Raw genomic sequence first — 25906 nt, forward strand, 5'->3', positions numbered from 1 at the left:
TATCAGAGTGTGGCTGTCTAAGTAGGAAAATGTCCATTGAGTCTTGGTGGTCATGCTTCAGCACATAATGCACGTTTGTTCTGTTGACACTGATGGGCGATCACCAAATGTAGGAGTCCTAGATACGTTGGCAGAAGATTGTACAAAAAAAATCAAATCAGCAGTACTTAGGACATCAGGACACAAAGTAACAACTTAACTATACCTCTGGAACATTTGTGACCTGCATGGCGAAAAGTGTGACTAATGGTAAGAGATCAAGATAATGAGATAAAAGAACTTTCAGATTGCATACCAAGGATACATTACTGTGCAGAATGCAAAGAGGAAAATTGCCCAACTGCCAGAGAATTATTCTCATTTCAGAAAAAGTACCTCGTTCCAAAGATAGGTTTTTGCTCATAGATGAGTTCATTGTACTAGTGTGACACTTTCTTTGGTTTCATTTGCTATGTTTTTGTGTTTTCTTTTCTTTTCGTATTTGTTTTCTATAACTTGCTATTCTAAAAATAATCAACATGCTGATATTAGTACTTGTGATGTCATCACAGGGTGAGAAGCTAATAAAAGTATTTACATTTTTTAACATAATGTTTATTGTAAAACAGTTTTCAAGTTTGCCCCATAGTCTTTCATCTGTGTTTTTTTTTTAGGTGTACTGGCACTCCAGTGCACACATAATGGGCGAAGCAATGGAACGCATCTACGGTGGTTGTTTGTGTTATGGGCCACCAATAGAAAACGGATTCTATTATGACATGTTCCTCGATGATGGGTACGTTCTTAAATATTCCTTGCAAAATAAGTACATTGGTATATTATTAGACAAATATGCTTACATTTGTCATTTCTGAAGCTTATTTGTGCATGCTTTCAAATCTGCAAACTTTTTTTTAAAATTCAAACCTTTCGACCTTTTTACACGGGCCTTTCTGCGTGTCTTAGGCAAGTCATAGTTCAGCACAAAAGCAATATTAAGTCAGCTTTCCGTTGCTAAAGGTTATCTGATTTCCATGCAACACCTGGAGAGTTTCTTTATGGATAACCCACCAAAATGGCTACCTACATAGCTTCATATTTATTTTCCTTCCTTAGCTTAAAGGAGTTGGAATTGTCATTCTATATACTCTGCTCGGTCGATAAACAGCTCTCTACTTGCTTTCTTCTCAATCTACTATGGGTTCCCTGGTATTTCAGTGCTGTCTGAACCCACAAAGTGGAAATTCTAAAACAGACTGTAGGAAGTTGGCTCTGTATGCACTATTTCAAAGTAAGGAATAGTATGCACAGAGTCCAAGGGTTCCCCTTAGAGGTAAGATAGTGGCAAAAAGAGATAATACTAATGCTCTATTTTGTGGTAGTGTGGTCGAGCAGTAGGCTTATCAAAGGAGTAGTGTTAAGCATTTGTTGTACATACACACAGGCAATAAATGAGGAACACACACTCAGAGACCATTCCAGGCCAATAGATTTTTGTTATAGAAAAATATATTTTCTTAGTTTATTTTAAGAACCACAGGTTCAAATTCTACATGTAATATCTCATTTGAAAGGTATTGCAGGTAAGTACTTTAGGAACTTTGAATAATTACAGTAGCATATATACTTTTTACATAAAACACATTTAGCTGTTTTAAAAGTGGACACAGTGCAATTTTCACAGTTCCTGGGGGAGGTAAAGTATTGTTAGGTTTTGCAGGTAAGTAAACCACCTACGGGGTTGGGGTCCAAGGTAGCCCACCGTTGGGGGTTCAGAGCAACCCCAAAGTCACCACACCAGCAGCTCAGGGCCGGTCAGGTGCAGAGTTCAAAGTGGTGCCCAAAACGCATAGGCTTCAATGGAGAGAAGGGGGTGCCCCGGTTCCAGTCTGCCAGCAGGTAAGTACCCGCGTCTTCGGAGGGCAGACCAGGGGGGTTTTGTAGGGCACCGGGGGGACAAGTCCACACAAAAAGTACACCCTCAGCAGCGCGGGGGCGGCCGGGTGCAGTGTGCAAACAAGCGTTGGGTTTCCAATGGGAGTCAATGGGAGACCAAGGGGTCTCTTCAGCGGTGCAGGCAGGCAAGGGGGGGGCTCCTCGGGGTAGCCACCACCTGGGCAAGGGAGAGGGCCTCCTGGGGGTCACTCCTGCACTGGAGTTCCGATCCTTCACGTGCTAGGGGCTGCGGGTGCAGGGTCTTTTCCAGCCGTCGGGATTTTAGAGTCTGGGAGCCTGGGGATTCCCTCTGCAGGCGTCGCTGTGGGTGCTCAGGGGGGACAACTTTGGTTACTCACAGTCTCGGAGTCGCCGGAGGGTCCTCCCTGAGGTGTTGGTTCTCCACCAGTCGAGTCGGGGTCGCCAGGTGCAGTGTTGCAAGTCTCACGCTTCTTGCGGGGATTGCAGGGGTCTTTAAATCTGCTCCTCTGAAATAAAGTTGCAGTCTTTTTGGAACAGGGCCGCTGTCCTCAGGAGTTTCTTGTTTCTCTTGAAGCAGGGCAGCCCTCTGAGGATTCAGAGGTCGCTGGACCTTGGGAAAGCGTCGCTGGAGCAGGGTTCTTTAGAAGGCAGGAGACAGGCCGGTAGGACTAGGGCCAAAGCAGTTGGTGGTGTCTTTTCTTCTTCTGCAGGGGTCTTTCAGCTCAGCAGTCCTCTTCTTCTTGTAGTTGCAGGAATCTAAATTCTTAGGTTCAGGGGAGCCCTTAAATACTAAATTTAAGGGCGTGTTTAGGTCTGGAGGGTTAGTAGTCAATGGCTACTAGCCCTGAGGGTGGGTACACCCTCTTTGTGCCTCCTCCCAAGGGGAGGGGGTCACAATCCTATCCCTATTGGGGGAATCCTCCATCTGCAAGACGGAGGATTTCTAAAAGTTAGAGTCACCTCAGCTCAGGACACCTTAGGGGCTGTCCTGACTGGTCAGTGACTCCTCCTTGTTATTCTCATTATTTCCTCCGGCCTTGCTGCCAAAAGTGGGGCCGTGGCCGGATGGGGCGGGCAACTCCACTAGCTGGAGTGCCCTGCGGTGCTGGAACAAAGGGGGTAAGCCTTTGAGGCTCACCGCCAGGTGTTACAGCTCCTGCCTGGGGGAGGTGATAGCATCTCCACCCAGTGCAGGCTTTGTTACAGGCCACAGAGTGACAAAGGCACTCTCCCCATGTGGCCAGCAACATGTCTCAAGTGTGGCAGGCTGCTAGAACCAGTCAGCCTACACGGGTAGTTGGTTTAAGTTTCAGGGGGCACCTCTAAGGTGCCCTCTGGGGTGTATTTTACAATAAAATGTACACTGGCATCAGTGTGCATTTATTGTGCTGAGAAGTTTGATACCAAACTTCCCAGTTTTCAGTGTAGCCATTATAGTGCTGTGGAGTTCGTGTTTGACAGACTCCCAGACCATATACTCTTATGGCTACCCTGCACTTACAATGTCTAAGGTTTTGCTTAGACACTGTAGGGGCACAGTGCTCATGCACTGGTGCCCTCACCTATGGTATAGTGCACCCTGCCTTAGGGCTGTAAGGCCTGCTAGAGGGGTGACTTATCTATACTGCATAGGCAGTGTGAGGTTGGCATGGCACCCTGAGGGGAGTGCCATGTCGACTTACTAGTTTTGTTCTCACCAGCACACACAAGCTGGCAAGCAGTGTGTCTGTGCTGAGTGAGGGCCCCCAGGGTGGCATAAGCTATGCTGTAGCCCTTAGAGACCTTCCCTGGCATCAGGGCCCTTGGTACCAGGGGTACCAGTTACAAGGGACTTACCTGGATGCCAGGGTGTGCCAATTGTGTAAAACAAAAGTACAAGTTAGGGAAAGAACACTGGTGCTGGGGCCTGTTTAGCAGGCCTCAGCACACTTTCAAATCAAAACATAGCATCAGCAAAGGCAAAAAGTCAGGGGGTAACCATGCCAAGGAGGCATTTCCTTACACAACCCCCCCCCCCCCCCCCCCCCCCAAACGAAAGAGGATGAGACTAACCTTTCCCAAGAGAGTCTTCATTTTCTAAGTGGAAGAACCTGGATAGGCCATCTGCATTCCCATGGGCAGTCCCAGGTCTGTGTTCCACTATAAAGTCCATTCCCTGTAGGGAGATGGACCACCTCAACAGTTTTGGATTTTCACCTTTGATTTGCATCAGCCATCTGAGAGGTCTGTGGTCAGTTTGAACTAGGAAGTGAGTACCAAAGAGGTATGGTCTCAGCTTCTTCAGGGACCAAACCACACCAAAGGCCTCCCTCTCAATGGCACGCTGCTCCCTGGGGAGTAACCTCCTGCTAATGAAAGCAACAGGCTGGTCAAGGCCATCATCATTTGTTTGGGACAAAACTGCCCCTATCCCATGTTCAGAGGCATCTGTCTGCACAATGAACTGCTTGGAGTAATCTGGAGATTTCAGAACTGGTGCTGTGCACATTGCTTGTTTCAGGGTGTCAAAGGCCTGTTGGCATTCTACAGTCCAGTTTACCTTCTTGGGCATTTTCTTGGAGGTGAGTTCTGTGAGGGCTGTCACAATGGATCCATATCCCTTCACAAACCTCCTATAGTACCCAGTCAAGCCAAGGAATGCCCTGACTTGAGTCTGGGTTTTTGGAGCTGCCCAGTCCAGAATAGTCTGGATCTTAGGCTGGAGTGGCTGAACTTGGCCTCCACCTACAAGGTGTCCCAAGTAAACCACAGTTCCCTGCCCTATCTGGCATTTGGATGCCTTGATAGGGAGGCCTGCAGATTGCAGAGCCTTCAAAACCTTCTTCAGGTGGACCAGGTGATCCTGCCAGTTGGAGCTAAAGACAGCAATATCGTCAAGATAAGCTGCAATAAAGGACTCCAAGCCAGCAAGGACTTGATTCACCAACCTTTGGAAGGTGGCAGGGGCATTCTTTAAACCAAAGGGCATAACAGTGAACTGATAATGCCCATAAGGTGTGGAGAATGCTGTCTTTTCTTTTGCTCCAGGTGCCATTTTGATTTGCCAGTACCCTGCTGTTAAGTCAAAGGTACTTAAGAATTTGGCAGCACCTAATTTGTCTATCAGTTCATCAGCTCTAGGAATGGGATGGGCATCTGTCTTGGTGACAGAATTAAGTCCTCTGTAGTCCACACAAAACCTCATCTCTCTCTTTCCATCTTTGGTGTGAGGTTTGGGGACTAAGACCACAGGGCTAGCCCAGGGGCTGTCAGAGTGCTCAGTTACTCCCAATTCCAGCATCTTGTGGACTTCCACCTTGATGCTTTCCTTAACTTGATCAGACTGTCTGAATATTTAGTTTTTGACAGGCATGCTGTCTCCGGTGTCCACATCATGGGTACATAGGTGTGTCTGACCAGGGGTTAGGGAAAAGAGCTCAGCAAACTGTTGCAGGACCTTCCTACAGTCAAATTGCTGTTGGCCAGAGAGGGTGTCTGAATAGATCAATCCATCTACTGAGCCATCATTAGGGTCTGATGACAGAAGATCAGGGAGAGGCTCACTCTCAGCTTCCTGATCCTCATCGGTTACCATCAACAGATTCACATCAGCCCTGTCATGGAAGAGCTTAAGGCGGTTCACATGGATCACCCTCTTGGGGCTCCTGCTTGTGCCCAGGTCCACCAGGTTGGTGACCTGACTCTTCCTCTCTAGCACTGGGTAAGGGCCACTCCATTTGTCCTGAAGTGCCCTGGGAGCCACAGGCTCCAGAACCCAGACTTTCTGCCCTGGTTGAAATTCAACCAGTGCAGCCTTTTGGTCATACCAAAACGTCTGGAGCTGTTGGCTGGCCTCAAGGTTTTTACTTGCCTTTTCCATGTACTCTGCCATCCTTGAGCGAAGGTCAAGTACATAGTCCACTATGTCTTGTTTAGGCTCATGAAGAGGTCTCTCCCAGCCTTCTTTCACAAGAGCTAGTGGTCCCCTTACAGGGTGGCCAAACAGAAGTTCAAAGGGTGAGAATCCTACTCCCTTCTGAGGCACCTCTCTGTAAGCGAAGAGCAGACATGGCAGGAGGACATCCCATCTCCTTTTGAGTTTTTCTGGGAGCCCCATGATCATGCCCTTTAATGTCTTGTTGAATCTCTCAACAAGGCCAATCTCTCAACAAGGCCATTAGTTTGTGGATGATAGGGTGTAGTGAATTGATAAGTCACTCCACACTCATTCCACATGTGTTTCAGGTATGCTGACATGAAGTTGGTACCTCTGTCAGACACCACCTCCTTAGGGAAGCCCACTCTGGTAAAGATACCAATGAGGGCCTTGGCTACTGCAGGGGCAGTAGTCGACCTAAGGGGAATAGCTTCAGGATACCTAGTAGCATGATCCACTACTACTAGGATGTACATATTTCCTGAGGCTGTGGGAGGTTCAAGTGGACCCACTATGTCCACACCCACTCTTTCAAAGGGGACCCCCACCACTGGAAGTGGAATGAGGGGGGCCTTTGGATGTCCACCTGTCTTACCACTGGCTTGACAGGTGGTACAGGAGACACAAAACTCCTTAACTTTCTGGGACATATTGGGCCAGTAGAAGTGGTTGACTAGTCTCTCCCCCGTCTTGGTTTGTCCCAAATGCCCAGCAAGGGGAATATCATGGGCTAAGGTCAGTATGAACTCTCTGAACTCCTGAGGCACTACCACTCTCCTAGTGGCACCAGGTTTGGGATCTCTTGCCTCAGTGTACAGGAGCCCATCTTCCCAATAGACCCTATGTGTTCCAGTTTTCTTGCTATTGGACTCTTCAGCAGCTTGCTGCCTAAGGCCTTCAAGAGAAGGACAGGTTTCTTGCCCCTTACACAACTGCTCCCTTGAGGGTCCCCCTGGGCCTAAGAGCTCAACCTGATAAGGTTCTAACTCCATAGGCTCAGTTCCCTCAGAGGGCAGAACTTCTTCCTGAGAAGAGAGGTTCTCTTTTTGTTGTTGTGTTGCAGCTGGTTTCCCAGCTGACTTTCCTTTTCTCTTGGTAGGCTGGGCCCTTTTTCCAAACTCCAGCTCTACTTTTTCACCCTGTGCCTTGCACTGTGCCCTTGTCTTGACACACACCAGTTCAGGGATACCCAGCATGGCTGCATGGGTTTTCAGTTCTACCTCAGCCCATGCTGAGGACTCCAGTTCATTTCCAAGCAAACAGTCTACTGGGATATTTGAGGAGACCACTACCTGTTTCAGGCCATTGACCCCTCCCCACTCTAAAGTCACCATAGCCATGGGATGTACTTTAGTCTGATTGTCAGCGTTGGTGACTGGATATGTTTGTCCAGCCAGGTATTGACCAGGGGAAACCAGTTTCTCTGTCACCATGGTGACACTGGCACCTGTATCCCTCAGGCCTTCTACACTTGTCCCATTAATTAAGAGCTGCTGCCTGTATTTTTGCATGTTAGGAGGCCAGGCAGCCAGTGTGGCTAAATCCACCCCACCCTCAGAGACTAATGTAGCTTCAGTGTGACACCTGATTTGCTCTGGGCACACTGTTGATCCCACTTGGAGACTGCCCATTCCAGTTTTAGCTGGAGTGGAGATAGAAGTGGTACTGTTCTTGGGACAGGCCTTGTCTCCAGTTTGGTGTCCAGGCTGATTACAGCTACGACACCAGGCCTTTTTGGGATCAAAGTTTTTACCCTTGTACCCAAAATTGGTTGTGAAGAGGCTCTGGGCCCACCCTCCTGTACAGGTTTTTGGGGGCCTGTAGAAGACTCTCTACTATTTTTGTTTTTGGATGTCTCAACACTCTTCCCCTGGGGAGGCTTTGTGACCCCTTTCTTTTGGTCACCCCCTGTGGAAGTCTTGGTCACCCTAGTCTTGACCCAATGGTCCGCCTTCTTTCCCAATTCTTGGGGAGAAATTGGTCCTAGGTCTACCAGATGCTGATGCAGTTTATCATTGAAACAATTACTTAACAGATGTTCTTTCACAAATAAATTGTACAGCCCATCATAATTATTTACACCACTGCCTTGAATCCAACCATCCAGTGTTTTCACTGAGTAGTCTACAAAATCAACCCAGGTCTGGCTCGAGGATTTTTGAGCCCCCCTGAATCTAATCCTATACTCCTCAGTGGAGAATCCAAAGACCTCAATCAGGGTTCCCTTCATTAGGTCATAAGATTCTGCATCTTTTCCAGAGAGTGTGAGGAGTCTATCCCTACACTTTCCAGTGAACATTTCCCAAAGGAGAGCACCCCAGTGAGATTTGTTCACTTTTCTGGTTACACAAGCCCTCTCAAAAGCTATGAACCATTTGGTGATGTCATCACCATCTTCATATTTAGTTACAATCCCTTTAGGGATTTTCAACATGTCAGGAGAATCTCTGACCCTAGTTATGTTGCTTGCCACCATTGATGGGTCCTAGGCTCATCTCTTGTCTTTCTATGGCTAGGATCTGTCTTTCCAAAGCCAATCTTTTGGCCATCCTGGCTAGCTGGATGTCCTCTTCACTGGAGTTATCCTCAGTGATTTCAGAGATGTTGGTCCCTCCTGTGAGGGAACCAGCATCTCTGACTATTATGTTTGGAGACAGGGCTTGAGAGGCCCTGTTCTCCCTAGTTAGGACTGGTAGGGGGGAATTTTCCTCCAAGTCACTATCTTCATCCTCTGTGTTGCCATCCTCAGAGGGGTTGGCCTTTTCAAACTCTGCCAAAAGCTCCTGGAGCTGTAGTTTGGAAGGTCTGGGGCCCATTGTTATTTTCTTTATTTTACAGAGTGACCTTAGCTCCCTCATCTTAAGATGGAGGTAAGGGGTGGTGTCGAGTTCCACCACTTTCATCTCTGTACTAGACATTATGCTTCTAAAAGTTGGAATACTTTTTAAGAATCTAAAGCTAGTTCTAGGTTCTAATTCAAACTTTCACAAAACTTTTAAACTCTAAAAGAAATGCTAAACAGGGACTAACACAAGGCCCTAGCAGGACTTTTAAGAATTTAGAAAAATAGCTCAAATTGCAAAAATCAATTTCTAATGACAATTTTTGGAATTTGTCGTGTTATCAGGTATTGGCTGAGTAGTCCAGCAAATGCAAAGTCTTGTACCCCACCGCTGATCCACCAATGTAGGAAGTTGGCTCTGTATGCCCTATTTCAAAGTAAGGAATAGTATGCACAGAGTCCAAGGGTTCCCCTTAGAGGTAAGATAGTGGCAAAAAGAGATAATACTAATGCTCTATTTTGTGGTAGTGTGGTCGAGCAGTAGGCTTATCAAAGGAGTAGTGTTAAGCATTTGTTGTACATACACACAGGCAATAAATGAGGGACACACACTCAGAGACAATTCCAGGCCAATAGGTTTTTGTTATAGAAAAATATCTTTTCTTAGTTTATTTTAAGAACCACAGGTTCAAATTCTACATGTAATATCTCATTTGAAAGGTATTGCATGTAAGTACTTTAGGAACTTTGAATAATTACAGTAGCATATATACTTTTTACATAAAACACATTTAGCTGTTTTAAAAGTGGACACAGTGCAATTTTCACAGTTCCTGGGGGAGGTAAAGTATTGTTAGGTTTTGCAGGTAAGTAAACCACCTACGGGGTTAAGATTGGGGTCCAAGGTAGCCCACCGTTGGGGGTTCAGAGCAACCCCAAAGTCACCACACCAGCAGCTCAGGGCCGGTCAGGTGCAGAGTTCAAAGTGGTGCCCAAAACGCATAGGCTTCAATGGAGAGAAGGGGGTGCCCCGGTTCCAGTCTGCCAGCAGGTAAGTACCTGCGTCTTCGGAGGGCAGACCAGGGGGGTTTTGTAGGGCACCGGGGGGGGACACAAGTCCACACAAAAAGTACACCCTCAGCAGCGCGGGGGCGGCCGGGTGCAGTGTGCAAACAAGCGTCGGGTTTCCAATGGGAGTCAATGGGAGACCAAGGGGTCTCTTCAGCGGTGCAGGCAGGCGAGGGGGGGGCTCCTCGGGGTAGCCACCACCTGGGCAAGGGAGAGGGCCTCCTGGGGGTCACTCCTGCAATGGAGTTCCGATCCTTCAGGTGCTGGGGGCTGCGGGTGCAGGGTCTTTTCCAGCCGTCGGGATTTTAGAGTCAGGCAGTCGCGGTCAGGGGGAGCCTGGGGATTCCCTCTGCAGGCGTCGCTGTGGGGGCTCTGGTGGGACAACTTTGGTTACTCACAGTCTCGGAGTCGCCGGAGGGTCCTCCCGGAGGTGTTGGTTCTCCACCAGTCGACACGGGGTCGCCGGGTGCAGTGTTGCAAGTCTCATGCTTCTTGCGGGGATTGCAGGGGTCTTTAAATCTGCTCCTCTGAAAGAAAGTTGCAGTCTTTTTGGAACAGGGCCGCTGTCCTCGGGAGTTTCTTGTTTCTCTTGAAGCAGGGCAGTCCTCTGAGGATTCAGAGGTCGCTGGACCTTGGGAAAGCGTTGCTGGAGCAGGGTTCTTTAGAAGGCAGGAGACAGGCCGGTAGGACTGGGGCCAAAGCAGTTGGTGTCTTCTTTTCTTCTTCTGCAGGGGTCTTTCAGCTCAGCAGTCCTCCTCTTCTTGTAGTTGCAGGAATCTAAATTCTTAGATTTAGGGGAGCCCTTAAATACTATATTTAAGGGCGTGTTTAGGTCTGGGGGGTTAGTAGCCAATGGCTACTAGCCCTGAGGGTGGGTACACCCTCTTTGTGCCTCCTCCCAAGGGGAGGGGGTCACAATCCTATCCCTATTGGGGGAATCGGATTTCTAAAAGTTAGAGTTACTTCAGCTCAGGACACCTTAGGGGCTGTCCTGACTGGTCAGTGACTCCTCCTTGTTATTCTCATTATTTCCTCCGGCCTTGCCGCCAAAAGTGGGCCCGTGGCCGGAGGGGGCGGGCAACTCCACTAGCTGGAGTGCCCTGCGGTGCTGGAACAAAGGGGGTAAGCCTTTGAGGCTCACCGCCAGGTGTTACAGCTCCTGCCTGGGGGAGGTGATAGCATCTCCACCCAGTACAGGCTTTGTTACAGGCCACAGAGTGACAAAGGCACTCTCCCCATGTGGCCAGCAACATGTCTCGAGTGTGGCAGGCTGCTAGAACCAGTCAGCATACACGGGTAGTTGGTTTAAGTTTCAGGGGGCACCTCTAAGGTGCCCTCTGGGGTGTATTTTACAATAAAATGTACACTGGCATCAGTGTGCATTTATTGTGCTGAGAAGTTTGATACCAAACTTCCCAGTTTTCAGTGTAGCCATTATGGTGCTGTGGAGTTCCTGTTTGACAGACTCCCAGACCATATACTCTTATGGCTACCCTGCACTTACAATGTCGAAGGTTTTGCTTAGACACTGTAGGGGCACAGTGCTCATGCACTGATGCCCTCACCTATGGTATAGTGCACCCTGCCTTAGGGCTGTAAGGCCTGCTAGAGGGGTGACTTATCTATACTGCATAGGCAGTGTGAGGTTGGCATGGCACCCTGAGGGGAGTGCCATGTCGACTTACTCGTTTTGTTCTCACCAGCACACACAAGCTGGCAAGCAGTGTATCTGTGCTGAGTGAGGGGTCCCCAGGGTGGCACAAGCTATGCTGCAGCCCTTAGAGACCTTCCCTGGCATCAGGGCCCTTGGTACCAGGGGTACCAGTTACAAGGGACTTACCTGGATGCCAGGGTGTGCCAATTGTGAAAACAAAAGTACAAGTTAGGGAAAGAACACTGGTGCTGGGGCCTGGTTAGCAGGCCTCGGCACACTTTCAAATCAAAACATAGCATCAGCAAAGGCAAAAAGTCAGGGGGTAACCATGCCAAGGAGGCATTTCCTTACACAGACTGTATGCAAATGTGATGGAGACCGTTGTCAAGAACCCAATTTGTTGTACTGCCAGCAACGGTAGCCTTGCTGAGGTAATGATAATGTTTTTATCTGATCAGTAGAGCGACAGGTGCTCTGCCAGCTAGTACTGCAGATATAAACTTGGCCTACCTATTTATGTAAATTCATTTGAATATTTGAACCAATCCTGGTTTTTTTTATCACTGCCAGAATACAGTAGAAACCATTTAATCATGCCTTTAAATCGTGTTTCCTAACGTTGAATTTTCATCTGAAACAAGATAACGTTAATAAATGTAACCTGTTCGCGAGTCGTAGCTTGGAGGGATTTTAAAAGCTCTTCTGTTCTTCTGAACATACCAGCTGTCATCCAATCACCACTTTTGTATTTCTTGGAAATGATGATTGCGTCTTTGTAGAATTTTTAAGGTTACCTGCTTATTCTTCTGCTGTTTTTCGGTAATAGAAGGCCACATGAATGGAGGAGTTGTTAATGCTCTTTAAAATAAGCACTCCCGTCGGCCCCCTTGCATTTCATTTCAAGTGTGGTAGGTAAGCCCTTGCACAGTGCTGATTTCCCCTCCTTTTTCACCAGGGGCATCCTCGGTCTGCTTGTGCACTGTTTGAAAGCAGTTGCTCTCACCGTTCCCTTGGATAAGGATATTAGCTGGTGCTACTCTCTGGTTGATAAAGACAACACTTTGTGAATGTTCCCATTTTAAGTTGCTTTACTGAACACTGCCTGTCACTACTCAGAGGCAGTCTGCAGACTGAAGTCTACAGATTGCTTTTCTGTGAAATTCTTGTAACAAACATGAATGTAAATGACATAAAAAAAGGGGAGAAAACAATTGGAGCATGGCAATTGCAGCTCTTCACCGCCCCCATTCCTAACACTAGGAAGGACTATTGTTTGATTCTAGTAAAGGCTAAAGAGGTGAAAATAAGAGAATATGGATTCTGATGTATTTATGCACATCTTAACATTTTTTTTTTTTTAAAAGGTCACATGCTCTGGGTTTCCAAGACACAGTAGTCCCTCCAGCCTCGAAGGCCCCTGCACTTCCTTCAGATGTCATATTTTCGCTTCATTGTCCTTTGGAAACCTAGCTGTTCTGTCCTGTTCATAATGGAAGTGCACTATTTTAAGTCTGTTTTCCCACACTCTAATCTCATACATTCATATCTTTGCCAAGCCCAGCAGTAGCACCCATTTACAGGAAGCACACTTCTAACTTCCGTTCCTTGGGTGGTTTTCTAATAAGAGTAGATGAGGTTTGAAATACAGTGCTGAAAAACCAATAGAGAATTAAAACAGAATTGTGGTTTTAAAGCTGTTTGTATTGCTGTGTAGGAAACTAAAATACAGCTACAGTCTTTGACATTTGGAGAAGAGAGAAGTAGTAAAATATGCTGCAGTATTCTCCCATGTAGAGAGGGCCTCTCTAGGCTTCTAGATAACGCTGATTTGCTCTCAGAATTCCAGTGAGTGGGTGGATTATAGTTACAAGGATGCTGGATGTGTATGACCAATAGTGTTGTCTCAACCCTACAGACTCTCGATCTTAAGCTTAGTGATGCTAATAACATGTCTATTGCACATACCACTCTTACCAATGACAGGTGGCAAACCCACAGCACAATCTGGCGTTTCTTGAATGTGGGTTCTGTGCATTTGATTTACCTTGTGTCAAGTTTCAGTAACTCTTCTACTCTGTGGCTGGGCAGTGTCTTCCTCGTTTCTATTGACTTCCTTTCAGCCTTCTGCTTTCGTGCTCTTTCTTTCTTGAGTGATCGCCATTCGAAATTAAGCTATGTTTTTGTCCTTCACTTGGTCCATCACTTGGTTGTCTTGAGCTCCCCTCATCCCATACACCTGACTAGGGTAAACCCCATCTTACTTCGCCAACCATTCAAGGCCTCCCTCCCTCTCCTTTTTAGTAAGGTTATTGTTTGGCCTTCAGAGCTCAGGTTTCACCTGCCTGTGTTTCCCGAAGTACAGAGGATGAAAAATATCTATGCCGCTCTGGCAGGTTGGTAGAATTGCTTTTACTCTTGCTTATTATTTGCCCTTGGGTTATCATCAAGGATGTTTACTAAGTAGGGATAGCTTTAGTCATCTTGTGTGTTTGGTACATAAAATGGGTTTGTGTAAAGCATCCCAGATATGTGGGCGAATGCATGTTGGTTAATCTTATCTACAGTGGGTTCCAGTGAGCTCTCATAACCTCTTCCTTCAAGCAGTTATGAAGGTTTATTGTGAGCATGACCTGAAGAGCCTGTGTTTGTGTACCTGGCTGACCACTGAATTGGCAACCTATTATTCCTCTATTCTCAGAACAGGACCCTATTAAATCTGGTATAAGGTGGTGTTTACAGTAGCTTGGATGAGCATGGGTGGGAAATATTTTCCTTGTCTTTGTAGCAGTGGCCTTTCCAAACATTTTCGCTTGTGTGGCGTACTTTACTACCACATTGAGTGGATGCAGTTTCATGATAAAATGCATATTAGATTACATTTGTGTGTGACACAAAGTGTAGCATGTTAGCTTTATACTAGTAATTTCAAACAAGACAGTAGGTGCTGTGTATTAATTTATTAGTTATGTTTTCACAGGGGAGTGTCCAGTAATGACTTTGCTTCTTTGGAGAACTTATGTAAGAAAATAATGAAAGACAAACAGCAATTTGAAAGACTGGAAGTGAGAAAAGAAACTTTACTAGAGATGTTTAAGGTAATTCAGGAAACAACTTAAGACACATCTGTTCAGACACTTGCAAAGCCAATGAAAACCTGTACTGTTCCTGGTTCTCTCTAGGTATTTGAAAGACTTTTCTGTTTCTCAATCCTTCTGTTTTTTTCTGTCATTCTAATTCCCTTTTCTTTCTTGAGATAACCCATTGTGCATATAGCGATGTGTAAAGCGCCCTAAGGCCTTTTAGGTCTTGGTGTGTTACAGTAATGTTTAAATAAAATTGTTTATACATTGGTGCTTTGTCTGGTTTGGGGGTTGTAATTGTGAAAGCATGTACAGTAATACGTGAGTTGTAAACATTTTGTCATTGTGAAAACAAATCAAACTGATTTCTTGATATTGTTTTCTCCTTCAACAGCACGTTAAAAATAGCATGTTTTAATTTCCTATTAATGGCAGCTGAGTGCTTTGTAATACGTCTGTGCGCAGGTTGATTTTGAGAGCTGTTTCGGTGTATAGCACACGACCTCGAAGTATAGTCTAAGGACGTTACTTACAATTTTGTGGATTGGATACACTGTCACAAGCGTGAAGGATATCCAGTCCATTGTATTAGAAGTGCTGTGGGGTATAATGACTTTATAATACAGACCACAAGATTTCCGTCACATTTGTGACAGTGTATCCTATTTGCCAAACTCTAAGTCTGACACTTAGCTTGTTACATATCATATTCTGATGCAGTGTTGAATTAAAACTACTCCAATTTCCATGTACTAAAATGCACCTTCCACCATCTGCCTTTCCAAGTTGCAGTTTTATTTTCAGAGATCATTTAACACGTTTATCAGTACAGTGTACTGCACAACTGATACTTGCGGTCAGAGCTCCAGCTGCCCAGTGCTGCTGTAATTAAGTAGAACACTCATGTCAAATATTAAACCCTTTCCGGTCCCCTCATTGTCCACACCCTGTCCTCTCATAAGTTTCCCCTCCCTTTTTGTATGAGGTTCCTTTTGAGCATATTTTCTCACCCAGCCAGAAAGGTTCACCCGGTGGTCAACTATCGGGTCCGTTCTCTAGAAAGGTGGGTGATCTTTATGAGAAGTATTGTTGCCCTTACCACCACAATGCCACATACTACTTCAAGCTCAGTGGATTGCCACCTATCTCCTGTTTAGACCCTTAGTCCTTGGGGGATGGCAGCAAGATAAAACAGCCATGGCTTACTCTTGAAGTTGTGAGGTTGTACTGTATCTTCAAACAACATGTATCATGCTCAATGTCAGCAGTTCTATCATTGTAAGAAAAGAGAAAATACTTTTTATTTAGTAGAAGTTGGTTAGTAATGTAAGTTAGTAGCCTAAAGGGTCTGAGTAGTAGCCAGCAGATATTTGCATTATCTTCTATGCTACTAGACTACAAATGTTCTGTACCTTTCTTTGATACCATTACAGAACAGAAAGTACCCAAAGGAAATTGCTGCATTAAAGGAGATAGTCTCAAGAACTTCAAAGTTTTACTCCATTCTTAGCAGATGCATGCTATGCTTGACTGGGGTTTTTCCATTTTGACGGCACCGTGGTACTCTGGCAGAGTTTGACTCATGTCAGCCCAGACCTTTCATTTTGTTCTTTTCCAATCCTCACCCTAGCATCTTTCCTCACTGTGTGTTCCAGTATTATTTAGTATAGGTTTAAACTACCTGTTCTGAATGTAATTTTCTGTTGATTTTTTTTTTTTTTCCACTGGGAAACCTACCTTTCCTACAATGATACCATTGTTATAGTATTGTCTTCAAGTGAAACACCTACACATGCTCCTTTTTCTTTTATCATTTCAGTACAACAAATTCAAGTGCAGAATTCTAAATGAAAAGGTGGATACTCCAACTACCACAGTGTACAGGTAAAGTAAACCATGTCTGTTCAAATAATGTCACTAAGTAACGTTGATAACAATGAATAATGTTAATCTGAGTTTCTGTTTTAGATGTGGACCTCTGATTGATCTGTGTAGAGGCCCGCATGTACGACATACTGGCAAGATAAAGGCATTTAAAATTCATAAGGTATTGTATCACCAAATTAGTTTTGAAAACCATTGTTTCCCTAAAGTTACCTATAGTTATCCAGGCCCAACAATTGATTATGTAACTGCATAGTTATTTATATAATCTTACTCTATAAAACATTGATTTTATCACTTGGAGTCATTTGTGATATCCAAGAATCAAGGATAATACATTGGTGAATAATTATACTCTCTCTTGGATGAGATATATGCAGCACACTAAGAAGATACTGTTCGCGCACAGTTCCCATAAGGATGTCCACAATGAATTGAAATATTTACAGAATTGGTCACTGTATACAATTGTAGCACTACAGCAATTGGTTAGGAAGTTGTAGATAAACAAGCAAATTCATTAGTCTGGTATTACAAAAATGATAACTTTTTAGTCTGTTGTAGTTACATCTGTAATGTTCATGTGAAACTAATGAAAATACATTGATTGAAGGAAGTATGCTGTCAGCAGGAAGCAAAAAATGAGAAAGGGTGGAAAGCAAAAACTACTTGTGCTCCTGAAAGCGTGGTCTAACCTTCCCTTTCTTTGTTATTACTGGAAGCAACAGTAGATCTCTTTTTTTTCCAGAGTAGAGACCTATCATATTAAACCTGAGTGTAAATGTGAGCAGTGGCTGAACTAACAGTCAATCTGGCTCAGAGAATTAAGAGTTTCTGTAGCAGCAAGGCCTTCCTCAGAGAAAAGTGCATCAGATATATGAACAGCAACAAAACCAACATTAGAGTTATGAAATAAACAAGACAACATTCTATACCAACTTTAGTTAAATAATATTTAATGGCTAAAATCACACAGTAGTAAAGTTAGTCATGACATCCTTTAAAAAAAAATAGAAAAAAGGATTAAAGATGCTTATTGTATTACATTCAGTATCTGGAAGTAAGAATTTACCCATTGTGATTCTCAAAAAACTTCCCCAGTTTGACTTGACTACTTTTGTTTTGGTTGGAAATGGTTTTCAGATAGAACAGTTTTTAGGAATATGTTTAAAAACTTAGCTTCACTTACTTGCAAAGCAAGCAAATGTTCTGGTTTTAAAACTATTGTATGAGTAAGTGCCGTATTGACCTGACTGGAGCTTCTCTGGTGTTTCAAAGCCAGCAGAATTCTAAGGACTGCTCCTTGGACACTGAACCATAAGCTGTTGTGGAAAACAAATACTTTTCTCTGCTTTCAAAAAGGTTCACAGCCATACGGCCACGTAACATTGATTTTGCTTATTTTTCCAGGCAGATGAAGCCCTTCTGTCTCCTGGATCTTTCAAACTTGCTCAGGAAAGATTTTTCACGTGAGGCAGACTTGTTGTAGACAGACTTGAACCTCTTTTGTCCTTGTGGGGCCTGCAGAAAGCTCTTTTTGTTTGTCATGAGGGCTGTATTTCCAGTTCTAGAGCATTCCACTTGCCTTTTAGTAGGCAGATCAGAATTTGTGTAGCGTATGGCAGTCAGCTTTCTGTGTTCCTCTTTTCCAATCAACACACTGCGAAATTCAACAGTAATTTGTGTGTCATCTAAGCAACCAATTTAGAATTCCTGCACATTCCCTCCTGTCTTTTAAAACGCAGTGCTAAAAGTGAAGTATTGCTCTTATTCCAATACTTTATTTAAAATGTATTTTACTTACCCATCCTGATCCATGTATGCCATTTAATGGTCATTTTGTTTTTGGCTTTTTAGAATTCTTCCACTTACTGGGAAGGCAAATCTGATATGGAAACCCTTCAGAGAATTTATGGAATCTCATTTCCTGACTCGAAAATGCTGAAAGAATGGGAAAAATTTCAGGAAGAAGCAAAAAATAGAGATCACAGAAAGATTGGAAGAGTAAGTGAAAAATAACCTTTTTGATTGAATAACTGTACACTTCCATGGAGTCTTTTCGATTGCCATAGAAAACTACTATAAACTATATAAAAGAATGTGCATTCTGCATCACTCCATTGGCCATTATATTCCTCTCCCTCCCCCTAGTTCCATTTCCCTACTAAGCCAGACCATTTCAGTGAGACTGAAAAGTGACTTTTTTTTATATTGTTCTTCCTTCACGGATAAGGTTGCCCCTTTCCCAGCGCACGTTTTGCATGGGACTAATTTTTCACTTAGTCCTTGTGTGACTTCACTTTTTAATATTATGGACTCTTTTCTAAAATAAGTAAATAATGTTACCAGTGAAGGTTTTAGATTTCTCTAGTGTCCTCCGCTTGAGAAATCGAAATCCTATGGCTGTATCCTAGTGGCTTTTTGAAAAAACTTTTAGTCTCTAACTCTATCTTGACCTAAGTGGCTCCAAACTGTACCATTCATTTATAGAATTATTCTTCAGGTTTTACATATGATCTCTTTTTAATAATACTTCAATTTGTTTGTAGCAGACAGCTACAGTAAAGTATGATTTATGTATTTCAGGACCAGGAACTCTTCTTTTTTCATGAACTTAGCCCTGGAAGTTGTTTCTTCTTGCCAAAAGGTTCATACATATATAACCAGCTTATTGAATTTATTCGGGTATGTAATGACTTTTCTGTATTTTGTATTCATATGAGTAGCATGTAGACATCACATATAAATGATGATTTTAATGATACATTTCATGTGTGTTTTCCAGCCCCTACCTAATCTTCAAATATATATCTGTTATTGTAGGCATGTTTTTACTGTCACTTTGGTGTCTTCAATACCGTACCCCATCAGCTTCTTCTCATTCAGCACAAATGCCCACTGCTCAGCATATTATAAACTTTTATCTCAAGAGCTATATATAGTATTTGTGTGGGTGTGGCCAAATGTAAGGTGGGGAGTCTTATTTTACTGCATTGTTATCAAAATGGTAATGTCTGTTTCAGAATGAGTACAGGAAGCGGGGTTTCCAAGAGGTTGTCACACCAAACATCTACAACAGCAAACTCTGGCAGACCTCTGGTCATTGGCAGCATTATAGTGAAAACATGTTCTCTTTCGAGGTGGAGAAGGAGATATTTGCTTTGAAACCAATGAACTGCCCAGGACATTGGTAAGTATTCTGAAGTATGTCCCTTTCTAGTAACAGTTCACACCTTAATATGCTGCCACGAAGTTGACATAAAGTTTACTTTATTGCCTGTTCTTAGAAAAATGTGCTTTATTTAATATCGTGTATGTTTCAAGAGTATGTAATGGATCTGAAAAACTGCTTAGCAATATTTGATATAATTTAACTGATAATCAACATTGCCCACACACTTGCTCCTGATGATTCACCACTCTTATGTAGGAGTTATTGTCAAAATATTACCACAGGCAAATTGCCACTGGGTCTCTTTAAGTATCTGATTCAAAATACAAATGTTGCTTGCATTGGCTCTCACCAAATAACACTCAAAATTGCAGTCTTCTGGAGTCCTGGTCACACTTTCTACACTGGCTAATTTCAAGCAAACAATATCACAATCTCCTCACTGCAGCACTCGCTGTTGGCTGAAAGCAAGGATGTTTGTGGTCCATTGAAGGGGAGTCTGGTAGATGGGTTTAGCCCTCTCCATCATATAATCTTTGGTGATGCTAATAAACAGTGAATATCTCCATCCATATACAAAATACCTGATACTCTTTTTCACAAAGAGGCCTATTGGCTAAAAATCCATATTGAGCTATTTTAACATTTGATGCATTTTTATTGAAATATAATTAAAAGGAACATTGAATCAAATACAATTTTGCAATTCTTCATCTGTATACCAAAGTGCTAGAAATGTGTCTAGACAGACAGGAGCCAACCTAACTAGCAATTGGACATTGGCTGTTCAGGGCAGTAAGCTGCTCCATTATCACAGACTACTGAACAGTGATGGTCCACCTCTGTTCATTTTTATGCTCTGCATAGTGAATATTTCAGACACTTAACCTATGACTAACTAATCTCTTATCCTACAAAAATGTTGTCTTTGATTTGATCTATTCTGTCTCTGTCTTTATATCAAAGGTATTTTTAGGCCAGTAGTGTTTGTTAAATTGTTTTTTGTTTTCCATGGGTTTCTTTCTTATCCTGTTTGTTCAGCCTTCAAGGGAATTTTTAAAAGTGGTTCCTACTGTGGCAAGCTGGTGAGTTAGACAGGTTATTTTAATATTACCTTTTTGGTAGCTGGAGGAAGGTGCAGGGAACTTGTGTTTATTCTTTGCTGTGCTCCTAAGTGTTTCACAGAGTTCATGATCTGAGGCCGAGTTGCATAAACAGCAAATGGGTCTAAGATATACTCCGCAGACCCTGATATACTCTGGATTTCCTTAGGGATTTTGGAACACTGTGCTTAGTTTGGTCATCGTTGAGGCCAATGCCAGGTGCCTGTCTGAAAGGTTTGATTCTCCGTCCATGTAAATTTAAGACCTCTTGGTGAAACTATTGACTTCTTAAAGATATTTGGGTCTTATTATTTAAACAGTTTAAAAAAAAAAAAAGCTTTGGCCTAGGGCAACCTACTTCTTAGGACTTGAGTAAAAATGCTTTGATCACAGAGATCCCTATTTATTATTTTTATTACTTGACCACCAAGAACAAATTTGTCCTCATTCAGTAGAGTGTTTATGCTCCAAGGTTGAGGAGTGTGCTCATCTTTTTTAAACCACCAATCCAGAACATGTATGACACAATTGCTCTGCAACTTCTACGAGACAATGAGCAGTGCCTGTGTGACCCTAAGAGGCCTTCATTCTATTCTTTTCTGGTGCAGGATTTATCTACCGATATAGTCCTAACATTTAGCACAAACCAAATGGAGTGGTAGAATTTAACAGGATCAATGAGGTATTGAGGCGTAGTGGGGTAATGCATTCACTCGAGGGTTTGACCTTTTGGTCAGTAGTTCATCCCAGTGTGTCCATTCATTCTTTCATAATTCTTTCATGGATACAAATAGCACCATTGAGTTGAGTAACAATAAATATCTGGTTCATGGCATGTGTAGCTGTAGATAGACAAAGCTCTGCATATTCCTGGCATCTAGTGTTGGGCTTCGCCACATGCAACTTGTTTTTCTTCGAAGTCCCTTGAGTCACAGTGACTCCTCCTGAGTGGTAATGCGTCTTGGCTCCATTGATAGATTGTTTTGTTCTGCCGTCCCATTTATAGATTGTTTTGTTCTGCCGTCGGGTTCTGACCTGTAACCACTAAGTTCCGTGTCAGCGTGTTGTGGTGTTCATCATCTGATGTTCTGTTTGGTTCTTCCACCTCCTTTGGTGAAAACAATCCTAGATTTTGATTTCTTTCTTTGACGTCACAACCTTCGTTGGGCTTGGCAACAGGGTTCTCTTCCACGCCCTTCCCGGGGCTTTCAACACCGTCTTCCTCTTTGGGAATGAGGAGTAATGGAAAGAACTCCTTTCCAGTACTGTCCACATTGTTGTGAGAAGTACCCCTGGACAGGCCTCCATCAAGTCTGCAATTTGTCTGTCACCTGAGCACGACAAGGCCTCCTGCTCCATCTGCCTCACCTCCCACTCCAAAAAAAGGTCCTGACACGATCAGCGCCTCAGACGATGTACCATGGATCAGTGGCTGGAAGATTAAATCCCGGTCTCTTTGGGGATCGTGATATCTAGGAGGAAGCTCTTGGGTGTGCAGGCTCTCCAGTTTGGCCCCAAGCTGAGCTCTCACTCAGAGTCCGAGCCACAACCACGCAGCAAGACGTCAACCGTGAGTACGACATTATCCCTTCACCACGTCCCCAGCACCCTACACAGGCGAAGCACCAACCCTAAGGGAGTCAAGCATCGATGGTCAAAGCCCAGCATCTGGCTTCCGGTCCGCCGCTGCCTGAAGACCATAGTTGGTGCTGAAATATGTCCTCTGATCTGACTCTGAGCCAGCCACCAGCCCAGAAATTGTTGCACAAGACCCGGCCTTCGGCGCCAAGAGCACATTAGACTCTGGCACTGAAAGTGCCCTTTAAGCCTCCTTCAACTCCACAAACTTCAGTGCCGGGCGCCAAAGGATTCTTTTGAGCTGCTGGAGCGGAAGGCGCCCACTGCCCAAAGCCCCATCTTGCACTGGATCTGACAGAGCAGCCTGTCCTGCAATGTGTCCAGCAGGAGCTTGACTCACAGCAGAAGCAGATCTTCATTCACCCACAGACTGGCGGGATTGTGAAACCTCCTCCAAATGTCCAGGACCCTTTTCCTCACAAAAGGATACTCAAATGTGGGGAGGAATTTGCCCTGTAGCCTTCACCTCCATCCAAGGTCAAAAATCACCAGGACAGGGGCAGTAGCCTGCCTTGTGCACGTCCTCATCCTCCACCTTCCTCTCCCCCTTTGCCTCATTCAGCAAATTTGGAGCTATGCTTCCATGTTTGTCAAACATTCTGAGGACTTCTGAACTGAAAATATTGTGCCAGGGAACATTTGTTGCTCCTAAAATGATAGTAGGAAACTATGCTGTGATTGTATAAAACATTTTGGTCATGGATCCCCAGGAGGTCTTTGCCGGGCCCAGGCCGTGGCTAAGTTGTGTGATAAATGCGCTGTCATGCACCCATGGGACCAAGAAGATTTATGTTACATAACATAAGTCACTATCTTCACATAAATCTTGCTTCTGCTCTAAGTCGTCTGCATGGGCTCCCATCCTGCTACCTGATAGAGACTTCTAGCTGCAGATTCCTTACCTTTGAATATCACCAGGCGTCAAACTGGATCTGAAAGATTTTCAGTCATTACACCTGCAAGCCGGTAGGTGACATCATTCAGCTCTGTGACAGTGGCGCCTATGCCAGAAGTGACATGCACAGTACTTATATAGGTGCCACCTCAGCCCACTGATGTCGGTTCTTTCCCTTCCGCTCCAGGTAGCGATAATCCAGATTGATCTACCCCTCAGTAACTTTTTGATTGGTCTTTTTCAACGTTTTGTTGACTTTTTTTGAGATTTCATCTCCTGGTGTCTGTATGTCACCCAAGGAACGGTCTGATTTCACACTGTGTGGGACCTGCCTTAGGCAAATATCGGTCCAGATCCCAATTTGGTGTGATTGTGGTGCCTGGAGCAGGACAGGACTCCAAGGCATGGGAGGGCTGCTGCGTCATGCACACGAAAGTGCATCAACTCCACAGCGCTCAAGGTCCCGTTCGTGGGGGTGAGGGTGTCTGGGACCAATGGCGGAGCCCTTCTCGACATTCTTCGTCACAATCAAAGTCATCTGGGAAGTCTGTAAGTCCCACAAACACCAGAAGTCGAAGAAGTCCAAACACTCTTCAGCTTCCCTGCGTCTGTTAAAGTCATTCAACAAGAAGAGGCAACGCTGGCACTGGGTGTGCTCCACATTTCATGGAGCCAGAGAAATCCTTGCCCAGCTGAAGGAATTTTATGAGGCCATCTACCTCATCATTTGGCAGCCCGGGCACCTTTGGAGCACCTTTGGGCCATATGGGCGTGGGGTGGGGGACCCTACTGGTACCACACTGGCGAATTCACCCTCAACACCATTTGGGTCCCAAGGATCCCTCACTGGATCCAGAGTGGCAAGACCAAGACCTTCTTCAGTGGCCACACTGGTGCCATTGACTCTCCTAGGCAGCACCATCTCCATCATCCATCCCGAATCCAAAACAGAGCTGGATGGGCATCGTCAGATTCCGCATCTGGGGGCGACAGAGGCCATCCTTCCTGGAGCAGAGCCAGTGCCTTACTTGATAGATAGGCCTGATGAGGGAGATGTTCGGGAGGGGTCTTTTAACTCTTATGGAGAAGACCCAGTTGAGGACAACTGGTATGAGGAGCTGGGTTAGGCCAGTAGATTGGACACCTCACCTGAAATTTGCCTGGTTTCCCCTCCTCGTGTGGATACAGAGGAGGTAGCCTCTTTTTCAATGGTGGTGAACAGAGTAACTGTGGTCCTGAACTTTAACTTGCCCTCAGTGGCATTCAAGGCTCATGTCTTGACCGAGGTGCCTCAGAACCATTTCTCCCATTCAGTGAGGCCCTTAAATATGTCCTTCTTGGGGCTTGGTCCAAGCCATGCACAGGTGCTTCTATGAGTAGAACGAGTACCCACTGCCATCACCCTCCTCCTGGGCTTCCCAGTTTTCTTGCCCAGCACTCCCACCCTAGAGAGCTTGTTGGCCCAAGCCTCCTGATCCCGCATCCCCCCTGTCACGTTCCCCACCAAATGGAATCCAAGAGGCTGGAGACCTTTGGTAAGGGAATGTTCTCTTACACCAGACTGGAACTGCAGTTGGTGAGAAGTGTCTGCTAATTAGACCATTATCCCCATACACTATAGGATTGCACAAGTGCCGTCTATGGCCCCAAAGGAGGCCCGAGTCACACTCTCCCAGGCTGTTGCTGATGAGAGGGATGCAGGTAAGTTCTCCAGATGTGAACCTTACACTTGCTGAGGAGAGCAGTTTCAATGTCCGTCGCTTTGCAGTGCCACACCTGCTGAGAACATCTAGTTCTTCTGGGGATGATCAGGCTTCCCTCATGGACATGCCCTTTGATGGCTTTTGCCTGTTGGGAGACAAGGCAGCTTCAGCGCTGGAGCACTTCAAGGTTAGCAGGGCTACGCCAGGCCCTTGGGCCCTTGTCAACCCCAATCCACCTTCCGCCACTTTTGTGGCCACGGAAGGGGTTTCCAGCCACACCCATTACTTCCCAGCCAGCATGGCCAGCAGGCTTCCCAGCCTTTTCGTGGCGAAGGGCTTAAGTCCTATTGTCCTATAGTGGGACAGGCAACCCGGGGTCAGGTCAGTCCTTCACACACCTCCCGGCAGCTGCTACCTCCAGGCCTCTTTAATCCGCACTCAGGCCATCATGGGCACCCTGTGGGAGGCAGGAAACACCATCACTTCACCCACAAGCGGATAGTAACTTCAGATCGTTTGGTACTCCGATAATTCAAAGGGGGGTACACCTTCCCCTTTATGACCCCCCCCCCACCACCACCTGCGCCACCCATTTGCGATCAACTGACGGAGGACCATCTGTTCTTGCTCCTTCAAAAAGTGCAGGCTCTCTTGGCCGAGGGAGCAATAGAGAGGGTGCCTGCATCAGAAGTAGGTTGTGGTTGTTTTTCCCACTACCTTCTGGTGCCAAAGAAGGACATAGGTCTTTGCCCTAACCTGGATCTGCACCTTCTCAATCTAAAAGAAGGAGAAGTTGAAAATGCTCATGCCTGCTCAAGTTTTGTCTGCTCTAGACCCGGGAGACTGGATGGTAATGTTGGACTTAGAGGACTCCTATTTCCACATCCCCGTCTTGCCGGCCTACAGGCACTAACTGTGGTTCGAGGTGGGCCTTGAGCACCTTCAGTTACCTGTGCTACCTTTTGGCCTTACTAGAGCCACTCGGGTGTTTACCGAGATTATGGTGGTGGTCGCAGTTCATCTGTGGAGGTTGGATATTTCAGTCTTTCCATACCTTGACAACTGGTTGTTGAAGGCAGTTACCACCCACCTTCAGAATACGGCGAATATCTTGC

General features: G+C 45.1%; 1 protein-coding gene across 1 annotated transcript in view; it reads left to right on the forward strand.

The window, feature by feature from the left end:
* Positions 1–25906, forward strand: part of TARS1 (threonyl-tRNA synthetase 1) — a 190192-nt gene that overhangs the window by 68785 nt on the left and 95501 nt on the right. Inside the window, exons 5-11 of the mRNA XM_069220522.1 lie at positions 654–775; positions 14294–14411; positions 16216–16280; positions 16365–16443; positions 18138–18284; positions 18867–18965; positions 19304–19470. Coding sequence (XP_069076623.1) covers positions 654–775; positions 14294–14411; positions 16216–16280; positions 16365–16443; positions 18138–18284; positions 18867–18965; positions 19304–19470 — 797 coding nt within the window. The remainder of the gene's footprint in view (positions 1–653; positions 776–14293; positions 14412–16215; positions 16281–16364; positions 16444–18137; positions 18285–18866; positions 18966–19303; positions 19471–25906) is intronic.

This window comes from Pleurodeles waltl, chromosome 1_1 (assembly GCF_031143425.1).
Source record: "Pleurodeles waltl isolate 20211129_DDA chromosome 1_1, aPleWal1.hap1.20221129, whole genome shotgun sequence".
Classification (NCBI taxonomy): domain Eukaryota; kingdom Metazoa; phylum Chordata; class Amphibia; order Caudata; family Salamandridae; genus Pleurodeles; species Pleurodeles waltl.